Source organism: Pteropus alecto, unplaced genomic scaffold (assembly GCF_000325575.1).
Source record: "Pteropus alecto unplaced genomic scaffold, ASM32557v1 scaffold8, whole genome shotgun sequence".
Taxonomy (NCBI): Eukaryota; Metazoa; Chordata; class Mammalia; order Chiroptera; family Pteropodidae; genus Pteropus; species Pteropus alecto.
The window spans coordinates 24,778,570-24,798,058 of NW_006494609.1; the positions used below are offsets into that span (position 1 = coordinate 24,778,570).

At 65.8% G+C, this 19,489-nt stretch overlaps 1 protein-coding gene across 1 annotated transcript in view; it reads left to right on the forward strand.

Moving 5' to 3' along the window:
- The window catches only part of PACS2 (phosphofurin acidic cluster sorting protein 2), a 52,962-nt gene that overhangs the window by 14,213 nt on the left and 19,260 nt on the right, over positions 1-19,489 (forward strand). Inside the window, exons 3-6 of the mRNA XM_025042133.1 lie at positions 14,210-14,297; positions 17,002-17,091; positions 18,138-18,263; positions 18,967-19,129. Coding sequence (XP_024897901.1) covers positions 14,210-14,297; positions 17,002-17,091; positions 18,138-18,263; positions 18,967-19,129 — 467 coding nt within the window. The remainder of the gene's footprint in view (positions 1-14,209; positions 14,298-17,001; positions 17,092-18,137; positions 18,264-18,966; positions 19,130-19,489) is intronic.

A 19,489-nucleotide genomic window follows, 5' to 3' on the forward strand; every position in this document is an offset into this window, starting at 1 on the left:
GCGGGGCTGGGGGCCTCGCAGACCAAGTGACGCTGGGCGCAGACAGACGGCGCCGCCCTGTCCCCACTACGCCTCCCGTGCCCCTCCGTGTCCGACAGTCGGGACACCTGATGTCGCCCAGTCAGCCATGCCCACGAGGGCAGCTCCGGGACGCTGCCCGTCCTAGTGCCCCACGGTGGCTCTGCCTGCTCCTGCCTCCCTCGCCGAGCCTGCCCGTCATGAGGACTGTGCCGGGCTGGGGGGTCTGTGCCAAGGGCGGCCTGGCTCCTTGCCAGCGTGGCCGCGACGGGCCTGGGACAGGCTGGACCGCGGGCAGGGCCAAGGCGTGCTCTCTGACCCCTTGGGAGGGCCGACTGCTAACAGCCAGGAAAGGGGGACCTGCTTCCAGGCCGCACCCTTCCCCACCCTGCCCCCGCCTGCAGGAACTCGGGGAGGGGGCAGGAGGGGGCAGATTTTTCAGAGGCCAGAGGAAGGCCACCACCCGCCCCCTGCCCTGCCCAAGTCACCTGAACCACAGGGCCGGCCGGCCCGTCGCTGGGTCCCTGGATTCCGCTGTGGCAGGTCCAGGCTGCAGCCGTGCTGGGCCACGTGGCCAACTGAGGTGCGCCGAGGCTCCCCGGCCCACACCCCTGTCCCCGGTGGCCAGCGCTGTCCTTTGCACCGAGCTTCCCAGCGGGGCCTGTGCTACTTCTGATGACATAAAGCCCCCCTCGAGGGGGTTCTCACTTCCAGGGGAGCCCCGGACAGGGGTCTTGCCTGCCAGGGACAGTGTGGGGCTCCCCGCAGCTGCTGGAGAGGTCGCCTGCAAGCCCAGGGTGCAGGGCTGAAGGCGACTTCTGGGGTCCCTGGGTCACCAAGGCAGAGGACGCAGGCTCAGGGCAGGGCCCTCCCGATGGCTGGGGCCAGGACGGACGATGTCCCTGTGTCTTGGCCTTGTTGCCGGCCGGCCGGCGCTGAGGCGGTGTGTTTTCCCGCATCGTCTGCACAGCCCTGACCCCCGCAGACACTCCCTGCAGGAGCCCAGCTGGCATGGCTTCCGGTGGGTGCCCAGCTCCCCCTTTCCACAGCCATGTTGGGGCCTCTGGCCCCAGCACCCCTGCCACGGCCCTCAGGAGCCCCCTGTGCCCCAGCCCCACCCGGGGCGTGGGCCTCTGCCGGGCCCCTTCCGGGGCATCCCAGTCCCGGGGGACGAAGCCCCTGGCTGTGCTCGCATCGGCTCCTGCAGGGGCCGTCCTGACCCCACACATGGCCGGGAGGGACACTGAGAAGGCACCGCTGACCTGTCCTGAGCAGCAGGAAGCAGCCGTGTCCAAATGAGACTGGGGCACCAGAGGAAGCCGAGCTGGCAGCCACTCCAGGCTGCCCGGAGGGGTGACCGGTGTTCCGGATGCGGGCGGAGCCCCAGGCCGCCCCTTCTGCAGAGCTGGGCAGGACAGTGCCCAGGCCGCGCTTCTCCGCTGCTGGACGACCATCCAGGGAAACGTGTTGGGCGGCCTGCTGCTGTCCGGGCCTCGCATGCTGCGCCCTCGCCACGCGGACCTCGAGCAGGCCAGGCACTGGAGGGGACCTCCCGGGCGCGAGCGAGTGCCGCTCTGTCTCACCCTGGGTCTGCTCCGGGAGGTTGGAGCATGGGGGCCACCTGGCCAGCTGCCCCCGCAGAGCCCCGGCTCCCACTAGGACAGACAGACGATGGCACAGATAGGGGTCAGCCCTGGGAACAGAAGACCCTTAGTTTTCCCTTCCACAAGACACGTGGTCCCCACACTGGGGCCCCAGCGGCATGGCCCGAATGTCCCCGTGTGCCTGGAGGAAACGAGACGTCGGCATTCTCACAGGGCCAGTTGGAAACTCATCGGCTCTCCTTGCCCACGGCCTTGCGCTGCCGTGGGGGGCGGACTGGGCCTGGTCAGGGCCCCGGCCAACTCCCAGCTGGGCACCGCTGGCGGGACCGTGAAGTGGGCAGCTGCTCTGGACAGCAGTCTGCAGCCCCTGAAGGTTGCGCAGGGTCACCACGTGGCCCAGCCAGCCACTTTTCCAAAAAAATGAGAGCAGGGGTCACACAAAAACCTGCACGCGAATGTTCACAGTGGCTTTGCACAGCCGCCCAAGGCCGCAGCCAGCCCAGGCGTCCATCGGCGGGTGAGCGCGTGGACAGACGTGCTCGCCGGAGGGGAGTGTCACTCGGCCTGAAGCCGGGAAGAAGCCCTGACACGCCGTGGCGCGCGCGTGTGGAGAGCGTGCTGCTTGAGGGCGAAGCGGGCGCCAGCTTCAGGGCCCGGCGTGGGGCTGGGGGGGCGCAGGGCGTCCTGGTGGGCGAGCGAATACCCCGGAGTTCGAAAGCAGGGCTTCTTGACATTCGGACGTACCTAGTGCCACCGAGTTGTACACGTTGAAATGGTCGAAATGGCCAATTTTATGTGATGTGCTTTTTACCACAATAAAATGTTTCAAGAAGGGGCAGCAGAGACAACTCTAGATTTGAGGACACCAGCCAGGCAGGCAGGTGGGTGTGCGGTGTGGCCCGCTTGGAACCTGGGCTGCAGTTGGCAGGAGGGTGCCCAGAATGGCGGGTTGACAGGTTGGGGGTCGTCTGCTGGGCGGCAGGTGGGCAGGCACCCTGGGGACAGCCCTCGCTCAGGGAGGATGCGCCCAGGGCCTCAGGGACTCCATGCTCCTCTCTCCGCCGGGCAGCCAGACATGGCAGGCGTGCCGGGTGGTGTCCTGGTTGGTGACAGGGCACCCATGGACATGCTGTCGCTCCCCCGTGCAGCGGAGCCTTTCGGAACGGAGCTGGGCACGGCTCCGGGCGCAGAGCCGGGGCTGCCTCTGCATGCCGTCCCCCAGTCCTGTGGGTCGTTGTCCCTTCGTGCTTCAGTAAGAGCCTTTGTCCTCGGGACATCAGCCCTTGTCTGCCATGGCGCTGCGGCCGTGTTCCTGTGGCCACTGCCTATCTCTGACTTTGCTCTCGGTGACATCCACGTTTCGATTCAGGAAGAGTTAGGGTCGCTGCCTGCCCAGAGCTGGCTCAGTGAGCGAGCGAGCGAGGGAGGGAGTGAACGAGTGAATGAATGAATGAAAGAGCGAGTGAATGAATGAACAAGTGATGAATGAGTGAATGAACGAGTGATGAATGAATGAACGAGTGATGAATGAGTGAACGAACGAGTGATGAATGAGTGAATGAATGAATGAACGAGTGATGAATGAATGAATGAACACGTGATGAATGAATGAATGAATGAGTGATGAATGATGAATGAGTGAATGAACGAGTGATGAATGAATGAACGAGTGATGAATGAGTGAATGAACGAGTGATGAATGAGTGAATGAATGAATGAACGAGTGATGAATGAATGAATGAATGAACGAGTGATGAATGATGAACGAGTGATGAACGATGAACGAGTGATGAACGAGTGAATGAATGAATGAACGAGTGATGACTGAGTGAATGAACGAGTGATGAATGAATGAACGAGTGATGAATGAGTGAATGAACGAGTGATGAATGAGTGAATGAATGAATGAACGAGTGATGAATGAATGAATGAATGAACGAGTGATGAATGATGAACGAGTGATGAACGATGAACGAGTGATGAACGAGTGAATGAATGAATGAACGAGTGATGACTGAGTGAATGAACGAGTGATGAATGAATGAACGAGTGATGAATGAGTGAACGAACGAGTGATGAATGAGTGAATGAATGAATGAACGAGTGATGAATGAATGAATGAATGAACGAGTGATGAATGATGAACGAGTGATGAACGATGAACGAGTGATGAACGAGTGAATGAATGAATGAACGAGTGATGACTGAGTGAATGAACGAGTGATGAATGAATGAACGAGTGATGAATGAGTGAACGAACGAGTGATGAATGAGTGAATGAATGAATGAACGAGTGATGAATGAATGAATGAATGAACGAGTGATGAATGATGAACGAGTGATGAACGATGAACGAGTGATGAACGAGTGAATGTGACAGGGATGGGCCGTGAGGACACTGCCCAGGGAAGGAGGCTGTCACAGAAGAGTGGACGCTGCTGACCACAGAAGTCAGATCGCAGAGCCAGGCAGCGGAGGTGGGGCCAGGGCTCGGGAGGGCGTGTGACAGGGACAGCCTCAGTGTGAGGAGTGATCCAGCCCTGGGGGCGGTGGGGGGCTGCACAGGACACTGAAAGCACTTGAACCGCCCAAACAGCAACGTTTTACCGCGGCGGAGGCCGACACCACCACACGGCTCCCGGGGAGGCCGCAGCACTCAGCACCCCCTCCCGGGGAACAAGTCGAAGCCGGAACCCACGCGCTCTGCGTGCAGCAGGGCTGGGGGGCGCTCAGCGCCTGCTGCCTGGCTTCCTGCTCAGGCCGAGGTGAGGTCTGCAAACCCAGAGCAGCGGCCAGCCCGGGTCGGGCCTGTGCTCCCTCACCTCACCCTGGGTCACAGAGCCCCGTGGAGCCTGCCCCTGCCCAGCCCGGGAGCGCCCCCTGCAGGCCGACCGCCCCCATGCTCGCCACCCCCGCCCCCCATCTGCATCTGTGCACAGGGGTGGGGGGGGAGTGGGGGGGCAGGCTCCCCGAGAGAAAAGTGGTGCTTCGTGCTGGTCCAGGCCTCGTCTGCTCCCACAGAGGTCCTGTCTCCCCACCGAGAACCGGGGTTCCTTGCGGGGGGACGCCCTGCAGGGCTGCGTGCAGGCCAGCAGATGGGGACTTGGGAGGGTAGGTGGAGCTGCCCCATGGAAGCACCTGCAGGCTGGTGTGTGACAGTTTCTACAAACTGAAATGCCACTTGTCCTGCAGCCCCTCCCCCCCGTTGCTGCTCCTCACTGTCCCCCGGTCACTCTCCCCGTCCTCGGGGTCCCTGCCGCAGCCTGACACCATGGCAGAGCCCCTTGTTCCGCTCCCCTGGGCTGTGTGTGTTCCTGCCCCCAGGAGCCTTAAGTGACCCCAGCTCGAGGTCCCTGCTGCCCCCCGTTCTCCCATTCCCAGGCGCCCCCTCACCATCCCCCACTGGCCTCCTGAGTCCCAGGCCCAGTGTCCATCACCCTTGACCCCGTGCCCCCGGGCACCCCCATGCTTCCCCTGCGAGAACATTGGTCAGGTCGGCCTCTGGGTGTACATGGCCGGCCCTGGAACCGCCTGCTCCGTGGTGCCAACACATCCTCCCTGCCCGCCTGTGCCCCTGCCAGCACCTCCCCTTCCTCCAGGCTCTGCCCCCACCACACACTGTCAGCCTCTGTCCAGTGCCCAGGCCAGCTCTCCTGCCCACAGCCTGGACGTGGGGGGCCCCGCAGCATTTGGGTGGGGGCAGGTCCACAGGAGGCCACCTGCCCTCTGGGCTAGACGGGTGGCGCCTGGTGCAGGAGCTCCTCCCCGTGGGTGCCAGCTGGACCGCCAGTCTGCCGGGGGCCCACCTGGTGGCAGGAGGTGGCTCTGAGGTAGTCACACCTGCCTTCAGCCAGATGACAGCCCAGCCCAGGGTATCCGGTTGTCCTGGGCTGTGGGCACCTGTGCAGCTCTGCTGCCCTCACGGCTGACTTCCTGCAGGCATCCCCAGTCCCTGCTTTGCAAGTTCTTGGGGACGCGTGGCTGTACCCACGTCCCTGCAGGTCTTCCTGATGGCAGGAGCCAGAGACCGGCCTTCCTGCCTGAGAGCACCACGTGGGTGACCCCGATAGCGGCTCCTCCCCTAGCGAGGGCGGCGTGTGAGCCGTGGAGAGGCGAGGTGGGCTGTGCCACCCCCGCGTAGGTGAGGCGGCCAGCTACCCTGACAAGGCCACCAGGCACAGACAGGCCAGGAGAGACAGGACACGGTCTTAGATGTGCGCCCATGCCCGGCCGAGTGACCAGCAGCTCCCCCTGGGTTCATGTGGATGAGGGGGAACCAGGGCCAGGCCGGAGCCAGGAGGTGGCCGGGAAGGGCCAGTGGGCCCCAGGAGCACGTCTGTGGTGGGGGTCCTGTGAATTGGGGCGCTAGGCTGGCCCAGGGGCTGCTGTTCCGAAGGGGGCGAGCGCCCTGCGGAGCCGACGCCCCATGCCAGAGTGACGATGTCGACACTGGGAACCGAAATGCCTCATTTACTTGTGTCAGGGGCAAGAGGTCAGGGGTGAGAGGTCAGGCGTGTGGTCACGGGGACAGAGGACTGGAGTGGCCGGTGGGAAAGGACGGAGCACACGCCGCAGCCGGGGCTGGAGGCGCGTGGAGACCAGTGTGGACGCTGCCAGTGAGGAGGGGAACTTGCCAAGTGGGGTGAGGTGCGTGTTGCTCGGTAACTGGCTCGGGGAGGCAGCAGCTGGAGGGGACCACGGCACGCAAGCTCCCCTCGCCCCCGGAGACCGCCGGATGCTTCTCTGGTGCGCCTCGCCCCGTCTCCAGGAGACCAGCCCTGTCGCACGCGGGGTGTTCCAGCGAGTGGGAGGAGGTTAAAAGGGGGCGAAGCTGTCCGTGTCTGAAGGCGGCAGGACCGTGAAGATGCCAGGGTGGCACGTGAACGCCCTAAGCGAGACGCAGACCAGGAGCCCTGCGGGTGCGAGGGGTCAGGGCACGTGGCGTAGTGGGGCTCCTCCCGGGGTCTGCTTCGCACCGCGGTGGCTGCTGTCCTAGCTTTTCACAGTCACACGCTGGGAGAGGGGGCCACACACCAAGGCAAGCGCCGGGCTCCCAGGAGACGCGTCCCGCCCCCGAGCCAGGAGGCGGGTGCCGGGCGGGTGCTCCGAAGCTGCGTGAAGCCCGCGAGTGACCAAGAGGACGACGTGCTTGCCCGGGGAGATGCGCATTTGCAGGAGTCGCCCCGATGGAAACCGAAACCGGCAGAAGCAGACACACTGACCGGCGGGACCCAGGTGCCCGGCAGTCAGCCCGGGCGGCCCCCGAGAGGCGCCTCGCCAGCGAGGAGAGGCTGCCTCCTGAGTGACAGGTTTGGGGCAGGAAATTAGAATCAGGCCGCTGCTCGCACCCCGCAGGGCTCTAGGTGGGGGGCACCGACAGCTGGGAGCAGGGAGGTGGGACTGCAGAATGCGGTGTCCGGGGCGCGGGCCTCAGAGGACGTGCAGGGAACCGTGCAAACGCTTCGGAGACCCAGTCACACGGCGGCCGCAGCTGGGAGGTGGCACCGCAGTGTACCTGAGCCGACGGCTACATCCAGACAATGAGACATGTCACCCCAGCAGGACACGGATGGGCTGTCCGCAGGAAGTGCTCGTGGCCAGTGCCTGGATGGTAGCACCGCGCCCTACAAAATGAAGCCACAGGGGGGTCACACTCGTTGGGTGCCCAGATCCAACAATTCTGTTTGTTGAAGTGTTGGTGTGTTGTGGGGTGAATGTGTCCCCCAGAGTCACACGTTGAGCCCCCAACTTTCCTGGCACCTCGGAATGGGACTGCATTTGGAGCTGGAGCCTTTACAGCAGTGGTCGAGTTAAAACGAGGCTGCCAGGGTGGCCCTCACCCAGTACGACTGGTGTCTTTCCAAGAGGTGGCTGTTTGGACGCAGACCGCCACGTGCATGAAGGGGCGGGGCAGGGCCTGGAACATCCCTCTTAGACCGGAAGACACCCGCCCTGCCGGCTCCCCACCTGGACGTCGGCCTCAGGATCTTGAGAGGTGACCGCCGTGGAAGCCGCCGGCCGTGGTGCTTGTGCTGGCGCCCGAGGGTGCTGACAGTGATGTGCGGGCCCCACAGCTTGAGGGTCTCGATGGGCTCCAGGGCCTGGGGCCCAGGCCAGCAGCCCCACTCTGCCAGGCAACGCCACAGCCAGCGCCCACGGCCGGGGGGACGCAGCCCACAGCACGTTCGTACGTTTCAGCTGCCCGCGGCCGGTAGAGGTCCGAAAACACGAAGTGAGCAATTCCAGAAACACGATGGCTCGGTGTAAATCACGCCTTCCCGAGGAGCGTGGCGACTCTCGTGCATGCCGCCGGGATGCGGCGCCCCTCCATCTGCGTCCCCACACTGCCTGCCGCCGGCCGGCAGTCACGGGAGAGCCGCTCGGGGACCGGATGGGCGGTCGGTGCCGCGGGTTCACGCCGCCCTGACTGTGCTGGCGGTGGCCGGGGGCGCAGGAGCATGCGCTGGCAGCGGACGGGCCGCGGCTGCCCCGGGAGTGCGGAGGTGGTGTGGAGCCGCGGTCACGGAGCCTCTGTCACAGCGCGTGGTTCCAGTCACTGTCGTCGCCTTCATTAAACTGTCTGACCTCCACGGCAGAGGAAGAAGCAGGGTAGACAGACTTGGGTGCTGCCCACCCGCAGCCTCAGGCGTCTACGGAGGGTCCCGGGCCGTGTCCCTGGGTAAGGGGGCCGGGTGTGGTACCCATCACTGGGAACAGCCTGGGCGGCCCTCAGTCGGGTGGAGGAAGTGCGAACTGCCCTGAGGACTGTGGCCGGCAGCGTCGCCGGCTCTGGAAGAAGTGAGATGCTGCTGCCGAGGGCTGCAGAAGGCCGCACGGAATGGCCCAGCGTGGGACTCGGGGAGCAGGACACACGCGGTGTGCCACACACGCACACCGGAGAGAGAGCGCGCCCGCCGGCCGCTGCGTGTGCAGCTGCTACCTCCCGCGACCGCACTGGTGCCCACGGGCCGAGGCTGGCGGCTTTGCCGTCCTCAGTGCGTGGCGGCCCAGGCCTCGCCATTGCAGCCAGGGGGACGGACACCAGCCAGGGGGACGTGATGCATGTCACCTCTGCTCCGGCTCCACCCTGGAGCTGCTCAGGGCCCGGCCCAGCTCTCCTTGACACAGGACCGAGGTCTGTCTGGGAAGCCAAACAGCACCCAGCTACCCCTGGAGGGCGGGGACACGGAGTGTGGGGACAGCTGCTAGTCTGGAGGGAGGCCCCTCGGGGGCAGCGGGCTGGGGGTGGGCGCACGGCCTTCTGCGGCTCCGGTCGTCTTTAGAGAGACGGGAAGGCAACGCGGCGACCGTGTCTTCATCCTTGCTGGCAGGTGTGTGTGGTGGCGTCGCTCCAATCTTCCTGGCCTCATGCCTGTTTCAGCAAACGAAGCAGAGCCGTCCCTCTGGAGCTTCCCGTCCCCGTACGGAGCGGAGGGCGGGCAGGGTGGCCCTCAGCGTGCGCGCGCTGGGCCCTGCCTGTCCAGGGCCGCGCCTCTCCCTGGCTCCCCCCCCTCACTTGCAGCATTTCATGCGATGGCTGCCGCGGGCCGGCGACGAGCCACGGCTTGCGGGTGTTTGGCGTGCGTCCTTGCAATGCCCTCGAGGGCCAAGTGTAAGACTCGTCCTTGGCCATCGGGGACCCAGCCCTCAGGCCTTTGTTTCAGAACCAGCCTTGGATAAAAGCAGATGGCTTTGCTCCGCTGACGTGGCTCTGTCCGTCCACAGATGATCCTTTTCATGCTTTCGACGTTGTTTGTACAAATGGCCTCAGCTTGGGCACATCTTAGAGTACAAAAGGAGGATGATGCGGTGGCTGTGACACCCACAGCCCTGGGTGACCTGCCCGAGAAGCCGTTCAGGCGCACGTGGGCTCCCGCAGGGCCTCGGCGAGCACGCGGGAGGCAGCCAGGAGGGGCTCCGGCTCCCGCCGCCCTCGGCCTGAGTTCCCGTGACCAGGACGCGTCGGAGGTCAGTGCACTGGGCTCCTGGCCAGAGCCGGCTCCATGCCGCGGACAGCGAGCACTAGACGCACCCCTCGCCAAACTGTAAGGGATGGAAACTAACAGAGATAGGGGTTGAGAAACCCTCAGAAGTCAGAGCTTGAGATCTTAGCCTCTACCCCCAGATCAGCGCCACGGGGCATTTGTAACTGGCTCTTTCGAAGCAGGAGGCAAGGGAGGCCCCCGTTTCTGCACTGACGCGTCCTGTAGGGCTCGTGACTTTCGCAGCTTTTAAAAAATTGCTTTGTGCAACTCATAGTGAAGTTCCACCGGGCTGTGCTGTCGGCCGCTCAGATCCGATTCCTGTCACCGCTGGGACAGTCCACCCAGACCAGACCAGCCCCCTCCGCAGAGGGCTCTCCGTCCTTCTCGGGCCCACGACAGTGGCACATGAATGGCCAGCAGCATGGGCGCCACCTGCCCACTGGCTCCCCGGCACCTGCGTCCGCGGGCCAGCGTGCGAGTGCGCTGGTGCTCGGGGCTTCTGGCCCGCTGCCGGGTGGCGCCCAGCAGGAGCAGCAGCTACCTCGTCTGCAAGGCACCAGGTTGGCCGCGGACCCGTCGACCCGTCGGCACCGCTGTGACCCACGCGACTCTCCTCGGACACCATGCGTCCCCGCTAGGGACACCCGGCCTGGCCGCAGGCGTCAGGGTTCCGTATGTTGCTTCCGCCTGCGGTCGGTGTGGGGGCCGACGCCGTGTGGCCGTAAGCTGCGTTCCCCGGACGCCTGCACGCGGCCCGCGCCTTTGGTGACGCGGCTGTTCTCATCTTTTGCCCGTTTTTCGTTGGGTTGTTGGCTTTCACGCTGTTGACTTTGGGAGTCCTGTATCTACTCTGGATAAAACCCCTCGTCAAATATGTGATTTGCAAACATCTTCTCCGGCTCTCGGCTCATCTTCTCACTCTCAGCGGTGTTTTTCACAGAGTTTTAAGCTGGGATGAAGCCAATTCGTCAGTTTTTTGCTCTGCTCCGTCAGTCCGTCTGCCGCCCCTTTCGTCGGCAGCATGCCGGCCACGCTCACGGTGGGTCCGCAGCCTCCGTGCCCGGTGGCGACGGCCCCAACGCGCCTCGTTCTCTTTCCGGTTATTTTGATTGTCCTGCTTCCTGTGTCTTTCCACGTCAGTTTCGAAATCAGGAAACTGCTGTGCACGGACGAGGCTCGCTGTGGCTTCCTCGGGCCGCGCCGCGTCTGCGGGCTCCGCATCGGGGGCGCCCCGGCCCCTTGCGCCAGCTCGCGGCGGTTCCCAGCGCGCACGCCCTGCGTCGGTTTTGTTAGATTTGGGTATTTTTGTTTGTTTGTTTTGGAGCCGCTGTGAATGGAGGTTTTTGGAAAGGGGCTTCCGGCGGCTCGTTGCTGGTGTGCAGGACTGCGGCTGCATTTCATGTGGCACTTGGGTCGTGCTGCCTTGCGGAGCTCGCTGGTTCCGGTCACTTGTTCCCACTTTTCCTACATCCCCGGGACTTCCGCGTGGACGCCCATGCTGTCTGCAGACGGGGGGCGGCATTCCCCCCGCTTCCGACCGTCGGCCTGCACTTCCTTTCCTTGTCATGCTGCACGGGGCGGCCGGAGGAGTGGTGGCAGGGCTTTGCCTTGTTCCGTGTTGTAGGGGATAGTTTTGTCCCTCGCTGTGCCGGGCGACGCCAGCTGGGGGCCTTCAGACACGCTCTGTCAGCGTGAGGGGTCCCCGTTCACTGAGGGTCTTTAATCACACACGGATATTGAGCTTCGCCTGAAGGTCTGGACCGGCCGAGGGGTCCGGTGGCTCCTGTCCTCCGGGGCCACCGTGCTGGCTGGCTCTCCAGGGCTGACCAGCCGTGCAAGCCCGGGCAGGCCCCACTCACCATTCCCTTTCTATCTGCCCGAGTTCAGTTTGCTCGTGTTTGGTTGAAGCTTTAAAATCTACGTTTGCAAATGGACGTTGGCATTTACTTTTCTCTTTGTGCTGTTTTCATCCTGGCGTTGGTGTCAGGTCATCGCCAACTCGTCAAATGAGCTGAGAAGTGCCCCCTCCTCTCTGTGTTCTGGGGGATCTCACGTGGCATTGGCGTAGCTTCTTCCTTGGTGTCTGGTCAGATGTGCTGCAGCTTCCCCTTCAGGGGGGCCGGTAATTCCATCTAATCGTTAACCGTTCGGATGGTCTGCTCGTCCCGCTGCCTCTGGGCGGCTTGTGCCTTTCGAGGGCTTGGCGCACTCGTCCAGGCCCTCGGGTCCCTCCGTCCGCTCGCGCGTGAGCTCTGGGGTGACAGCCCTTCTCTTATTTCTGGTGTTGGCCATGTTTTCCCTCTTTCTTTTTTGCTTTGTCTGGCTGGAGGTTTTATTATCTTATCTGTCTCTGCAAAGAACCAGCGTTTGGGGCAATTTTCCCCATCGTCTTTCTGTCTTATTTGGGTGGACGTGCCCCGCTTTCCCGCCGTCTTCCGGGGCCCGCTGCCTGCCTTCTCCAGCGCATGCGCTCGGCGCCCCCGGCCCCGCCCCCACCGGCGGCTCCAGTCCCCGCCCTCCGCCCCCCACAAGGGCTTTCTGATTTCCGTCGAGACTGCCACTTCGGCCTATGGGTGGTTTTGGGGTGCGCTGCTGAGTGTCCCAGGCCGTGGGCGCCCCCCAGCCCCCTTCTAGCGAACCGTGTTTTGGGCAGAGAACACCCTTGACGTGACTTGGTTCTGCGAACGCGTCCGGGGCCGCGGCCGGGGCGGGTTCTGGTCCCCGTCGGCTCCTCGGGTCCGTCTTTCTCCCGGCGGTTGGTTTGCTCGCGACGTGGCGCCCGAGGGCTCCATGCGGCCGGTGCGTGGAGGGGCGGGGCCACGTGACGCTGCGCTCGGCGCCGCACGCGCTCACGCACGTGTGCGTACGTGTGCGTGTGTGCGCGCGTGTGCTTGCGTGTACGTGTGCGTGTCACACGCGGCTGCGGGCACAGGCCTCCGCCCCGCACGTGGGGCCGCCCGTGTCAGAGCGGGTCTCGCTGCCTGGGGCAGCCCCCCAGCCGGTGTCCTGGCTCCTCTGGGTCCGTGGGGTGCAGGCGATGCCGTCGTCACGGAGGTGGCGCCAGAGTGCCTCTGCGTGACAGGCGGACGTCAAAGACGAACCAGGATGGGGAGCAGAGCGGTCAGTGCCACTGAAGAAAACTTGAATGTCACTGACAGTGTCCCAGGGTCAAGCGGCAGGGCACAGCATGCTGGCCACGGGGACGCACGGGGACGTACAGGTGGGTCGGCCGGGGCAGAGGGAGTGAGGGGCAGGCCCGGCCAGTGCTTTTCGGGGGTGGGAAGGGCACGGCAGGGCCAGGGAAGCAGCTCGGGACTGGCCAGTCTGAGTGCTCCGGGGGCCGCAGGGCACAGAGGCTGGCTGCCCCGGCATGCAGGGCAGGGAGACAGTGGCTTGGTGTTGAGGGCTGGACGGGGCGGTGGCTTGCCATGTGGGCTCAGGGAAGGTGTGGACGACTTTGGCCATCAGCGTGGCCCTGTGACTCCTGAGGGCGAGCAGCTGCAGACACAGGCTCTAGGAAAACTCAGCAGTGCGGGTCTCCGCTTCGCGTGTGGTGACCGTGACTTTCCGAGGCCCCGTGTCCGTGCCCGAGCTCCCCTGCCTCACGTGTGGCTCCCAGCCAGCCGGTTGCAGACAGAGGCCGGCTGGCAGGGCCCACCACGTCTGTGTGCTCACACATGGGTAGGAGAGCGTGGCCCCTTGATGCCAGTGGGCAGCAATGCCCGCGGCCCGGCCATGTCCGGAGACTGTCCTGCTGCTTGGGGTGTGGGCGCATGCTGAGGACCGAGGGACAGCTCAGGCAGGCACGGAAGCCCTGCACGTCCCGACGGGACCCCTGCGCAGATGGCAGGGTGTGGTCTGGGCGCTGGAGCCTGCCCTGGAGGGCAGTGGCACTTCGGTTGTACAGTCACCCTCACGTAGCCATGTTCCTGTGAACAGACCCTCTGACATCCAGTGGACAAGCGAGCCAGCTCCCGGGAGCGCGAGCGAGGCCTGCAGCCTGGGCCCTGGCCGGCAGACACCGGGCTGCACCCTGGCCGGCTCCTCGTCCTGGCGCCTTGGCGGGCTGTGTGGGCACCAGGCCGTGTGCCACCTCCGGGGGGGGCCAGCACGGGAGCAGGGGTGGTGTGCGGTGGCGTCCACGGTGCAGATGCTGTGCCAGCAGCTGCAGAAAGGTCAGACCTCCGCCCACGCAGTCCTGGGACGTGCAGACACTGTGGGCGTGGCCTCCAGGTGGCTTTGTGTGGCTCAGAGCAGAAGGGTGGGGGTGAAGGGTGGAGGACAGCTCCCACCAGCAGGAGGGGGCAGCCGAGAGGGGCGGGGCCTCTGTCCTTAAAGCTGGAGCAGTGGCTCCCTGGTTCCCAGGGGCATTGCTGGTCTGCCCACCCTTCCCCTACCTGTGCACAGACCCTCCACCATCGAGAGGGGACCCCGCCTGCTGAAACTCTCTGGCCCCCAGCCTGGCTGAGCCTGGGCCAGGGCTCCTGGGAGATGTGACGGCCAGTCTACAGGAGTGACCCTGGGCCTGGAGGAAGGGTGTGGAGGGCCATGGTCCAGCGTGGGAGGGTGTGGTTGCCACTGAGCCAAGTCCACCCCTCACAGGTTGTGCAGCCTGACCTTGAAGAAGCTGGTGGTTTTCCAGGAGCTGGAGAAGGGGCTCATCTCGGTGGTGGTCGCCGTGAAGATGCAGGTGAGGGTCCCTCGCCACCGTCCTGGGGCCGTGCAGGACGCCCAGCTGCCCGGGACACGGGAGGACACGACCCCAGCGGCAGCCAGACCGTTCGCTGTGCGGGGGTGGGGCTCTGTCCAGGGCGCGGGGGAGCCTCTGTCTGGCAGCTGGCCGGAGCCGGCCCTTGTACTCTGGCCGGCTGGAACCCTGTGGGCGCAGTCCTGTCCTGAGGGGCGGCAGCCCTGCGTTCAGAGGGGCTGAGCTTGCCCGCAGGTGGGCCTTTCCCGTGCCCTGCCCCTGCGACCATCACCCACCCGCCAGCCCGTCCCCTCATCCCGGGGCCGTGAACCCCCAGCCTCACAGGCTCCTCCGTCTGGTTGGAACGAGCCGCTGCTGCAGAGAGGCCCGCCCTCCGCACTGCCCCAGCCAAGGAGAACAGGGCCCTGTGAGCCTCGTGGGGGCCAGTGGGTCCCAGGTCTGCTCCCCAGCATGGGCGCTGCCCAGGTGGCGTGTCCTGTGGCCTTCACAGCGTCCCTGGCAGGCGCAAGGCCGTGTGTGGGCTCTGCCTCTCCCTGTGCCCCCCAGCACCACTCATGGGCTCCTCCAAACCTGGGATTGTCCGGGCCTGTCCTCGTAGGACCCCAGACTGTCAGCCCCACAGGCGGAGGGCAGAGGGCGGAAGTCGGGAGCAGCCCGTGGGTCACCTGGCTGGGCCTGCAGGAACTGCTCCAGGCCCTGGGCCCGCCAAGCCGGACTCACCTCGTAGCTGGGATTGAGGGCGAGGTGGCATTGGGCCGCCTAATTTTTCCAGTCAGTTGCTTCCCCCGCAAAAATGTTGCTCTTTTAAATAAAGTTCTAAGAAACGCTTTTCCTTGCGGAAGACACTGTCTCAGCGTTAGAACAGGGGTGCGAGGCCTTGAGCCTGGCTGCGGGGAGGCGCCCCACGCTGGCTCCAGGCTGGGCTGGGGTCATGGTCTCGGCCGGTCTTCGGAACGAGATGGGAGTGGACCCGTCCCTGGCTTCTGAATCTGGGGCTATTGACCTCTGACACCACTGACCGACCCACCCTGTGGCCTCGTTCCTGGACGCCCTTCCTCCAGCTGCCCGTCTCTGGGACCCTTCATTACTGAGGCAATCTCTGGGGTCAGGCCCAGGCCCTGGGAACCACGCTGCCTGTCCAGCTTGCCTCCGAGAGTCCCCAGCAACTGGCTGCCTGCTCCCCACCCCCACCCCGAGGACAGCGTCCCCCCAGCACTGGGCCCCGTGATGCTCGGGTCCTTGCTGCTGCTCCCTGGGCGCCCTCTCCTGTCCGGGTCACCTGCCATCCGCCTGCTCTGCACCTGCGTCCCAGGGGCCAGGCAGTGCTGGAGGACAGCCCACGGCCAGGCCACCCCACCACGTGCCTCCTCTGTGCTTGGCTTACTCCTGTCCTCTCAGTCCTCACCCGAGCTGAGGCCCTCACATCTGAATTCCCAGAGCGAGCAAACGCGCTGGCCTTTGCCAGTGACTCGAGTCTGTGTTGACTGGAGTCTGTGGTGACCGGACTCTGTGTGGTCACTCGAGTCTGTGTGGTCACTCGAGTCGGTGGCCCTCAGTGCAGGTCCTGCGAGAGGCAGCTCCAAGGTGGGCTCAGAGGTCCTAGGAATTTGGGGAAACAGCTATGAGGGACAAAAGAGAACGGCCAGGGCGTGGGGAGCCCCGACCCCACGGGGCACCTGCCCTGGGAAAGCGGGGGGGGAGGGGTGCAGGAGGATGGCGGGGAGGGGCCGCCCACACCCCTGCCGTGCTGCATCGCTCCATCCTGGGCCAGGCGTCGCTGGGCACCGAGGCCCCGGTGTAGACGTGGTCCAGGGCCGGCAGCTGGCACCATGCACCGGGCTCTGGCAGCAGGCTGTCCAGCAGCCTCATCACACTGCCATGCGGGCCAGCCCCACACCTGTGGTCAGCGCCCCCGCACCTGTGCCCTTCAGCTCACACGCCCGCACCGCTCATGGCTCCGGCTTGGTCCTGGACCCTCCCCCATCTCTGCACCCTCGTCTTGGTCAAAGGCCCCAGGAGTCACCCCTCCCCAGCCTTGCCTCTCCCTGCCCCTGCAGCCACCTGTCCCCTGACCTCTCCTGGGGCCCACGGGCGTGGGGTCCCGGTGTCCTGCCCGGCCTCCTGCATTGGCACAAGGGCTCCGAGGCCCCGAGTGGGACGGCCCTGTGTGAAAGGGCTGTAACGCACATCTGTGACCACGTGGTGTGCGTTTCGGTGTGAGGCCGGGGCTGGGCAAGTGGTCCGTGTCCTGGCATTGAGGTGGTGACGGCCCCTCCTGACCCGAGGCTCAGGAACGCCCAGCTTGTTGGTTCCCGCGTGCGCGTGGGTTTCGGCCGACGTCCGCTGATCCCTGCCCTTGCAACGGTGGTGGTCTGCGGGGTGGCCAGGGACGCCCGGCCTGGAGCGCACCGCGCTTCCCAGGGCCGTGCTGCATGTCACTGAGCCCACAGTGACCGTCCCCTCCTCTGCTCTCGGTTCTTGGGCGGACGTCTGGAGCAGGGCCTGCAGCTCGAAGGACGGGGGCATTTCAGGGCCTCTGGGCAAACGTCCCCGCCCCGCCCCGGGGAGCTGGTGCCCCCTCGGCCGCGGCCGCTCCTCCTGAGCTTGGAGGGCGCTGAGGTGAGGATGTCCCCCTGTGGCCGCCTGACGACGCCCTCTTGAGCAAGACACTGTCCTCCTCCCCCAGGGCTCCAAGCGCATCCTGCGGTCCCACGAGATCGTGCTGCCCCCCAGTGGACAAGTGGAGACCGACCTGGCCCTGACCTTCTCGCTGCAGGTGGGCCCCGTCTCCAGCCCCACGTAGCCGCGGCTGCCCGGTCGTTTCTCGTGCCATCCCTGTGGTAAAGGGAGGCCGCGAGGCCGCAAATGCGTGTCGCCCGGTTAAGGCGCGTCGTCCACGGGCTGCGTGGACACTCGCTTTGTGCATTCAGACCCCGGTGGGGTCGTTTGGGGTGTGCTGGTGGCGACCGTGCCTCAGTTTAGACCAGGACGCACCCCCCAGAATGAAACAGAGCTCCCCCGGAGTTCTCCGTCCAGAGCCCAGGTTGGCCCCACGCCGACCCAAAGGCCTCGTTTCTCTTCGTGGTGAGAAGCGATGCCGGAGCGGGCGACCTCTCTTGCTTGACTCACGCTCTGAGCGTTACACTGTGTCGAGTCCCGATCCGTTAAAGCTGCTTTCTCACCGTAAGTGTGAGAGGCGGCTGTGATCCGGTGACGTCCAGGACAGGACAGCCCCGCCCTCTCTGTCCGCCCCCCGCCCTCGTGCGGGGCTGCCCCGGGGCCGGACCGGGCCGTGGCGGGCACTCTGACCCCGGCCCTGCCGCCCAGCACAGCGTGTCTGGGGTTGGTGTTGGTTTTTCTTCTTGGAGTGGGGTTTGCAAAGCGTGCAGTTCACCGTCTTTGAGTGTGTGGGTCCGTGAGCGGGAAGCAGCGAGCTCAGGTGTGTGAGCGCGTCTGCCCAGGTGCAGGTCGGTCCCGTCGCCCCACCTCAGAAATCAGAGTTCACACGTGAACTTCGCCAAGAGCTGGTGGCTGTGTGCGTGACGCACACGAGCTCCGCAGTCAGAACCCCTGCCGCACCCCACGCAGGCGACCTGGCCGGCCCCGGTGCCGCGGGCCCCTCGGGGCACACGGCCAGAGCTCTCGCCCAGCACCCTCCGCACACCGCACGCCCGCCACCAGCACTTCAGTGTGGACGGGCCGCGGTGACCTGATGAGGGCCGGGCCTCTGGGGGCTCTGCGGGGCGACCCCCAGGCCCTGGGTACACGGGGGCCGCCGCGGGGGTCCAGCGTGGACGGCAGCCGCGGCCCCTTCCCCTGCAGTACCCCCACTTCCTGAAGAGAGAGGGCAACAAGCTGCAGATCATGCTGCAGAGGAGGAAACGCTACAAGAACCGGACCATCCTGGGCTACAAGACGCTGGCCGCGGGCGCCATCAGCATGGCCGAGGTGAGGCGGCCGGCCGGCCCCGGACACCAGCGCCTGTCCCTCGGCCGAGGCCGGCTTTGCACGAGTGGGTGCGATGGGTCCGGCAGGACAGGGCTGCAGCCGGCACGGGGGCCACCCGGGCGCGTGGCGTGGGGGGGGCTCGGTGACGTGACGTTGAAGCCCCCGGGAGGAAGCGAGGGAGCTGTGTCGACACGGAACTGAGCAGGGGCCCCAGCTGTGCTGGGGGCCCTGGCGCCGGGCGGCTGGTTTCGGGGTGCGGGAGGAGGCAGCCCTTAGGCCGAGGAGCTCCGGTCCTGGGGGAGGAGCAGCAGAGCCCTGGTGTCCCTCGTGCCTCGAGGCCCTCACTGTCCCGGGCTGAGTTCAGGGTGTCGGGGACGCGGAGCTCTGGGTGTCCACCTGGTGCAGGGCTGGGCAGGGCCGTAGGCGGGTGGCCAGGCCCGTGGTCCTCAGACACGTGGTCAGGTCCGTGGCCCGGGGCCGTGTCTGGGGGCTGCCGCCTGCACGCGATGTACTGCCGTTGGGGCCCCCGGCTGTGGCCTCCTCTCCGACAGCCGGTCCCCGGCGGCCGAGCTTGGCACTGACCCTGGCACTGACCCCGGCACTGACCCCAGCGCAGCCCCATGTGCGCCCTCCTGGTTTGCCCGCCTGGCCCGTGCCCCCGTGTCCTCTCGCCCCGTGGTCTCTGGAACGTGCCGCCCCCCAGGTGATGCAGCGCCCCCCCGAGGGCGGCCAGGTGCTGAGCCTGTGCAGCAGCGTCAAGGACGCGCCAGCCAAGGTGGCCGAGATCTGGGTCTTCTCCCTGTCCAGCCAGCCCATCGACCACGAGGACAGTGCCATGCAGGCCGGCGCCAAGGCCAAGTCCACAGGTTAGCGCAGCCGAGGCCGTGCCCACTTCCCTGCCCCTCAGCACCTCCCAGCCACCGCCCCCGGGGTCTGAGCCGTGGGGAGGGGTGAGGGTCCCTCACGCTGTGGTGGGGGCTGGGCTACAGGGCGTCCCTGCCCTGCCGTGGCCACCATGACACCACTGGTAGGCGGAGGTCATGGGGTCGATCGTGGTGCCCCCTGGGCCGGATGGGTCTTGGTGTGGCGGTCACCAGCATCATGGGTGGGCTCACTGTCCCCCGAGGTGACGGCAGGAGGCCCAGGCTGAGCCGCACGCTGGGCGGCAGGGGACACGCCGTGGGGGAGGGGCGTGCGGTGGTGACCCCCCGCCCCCTCCCCCTTCC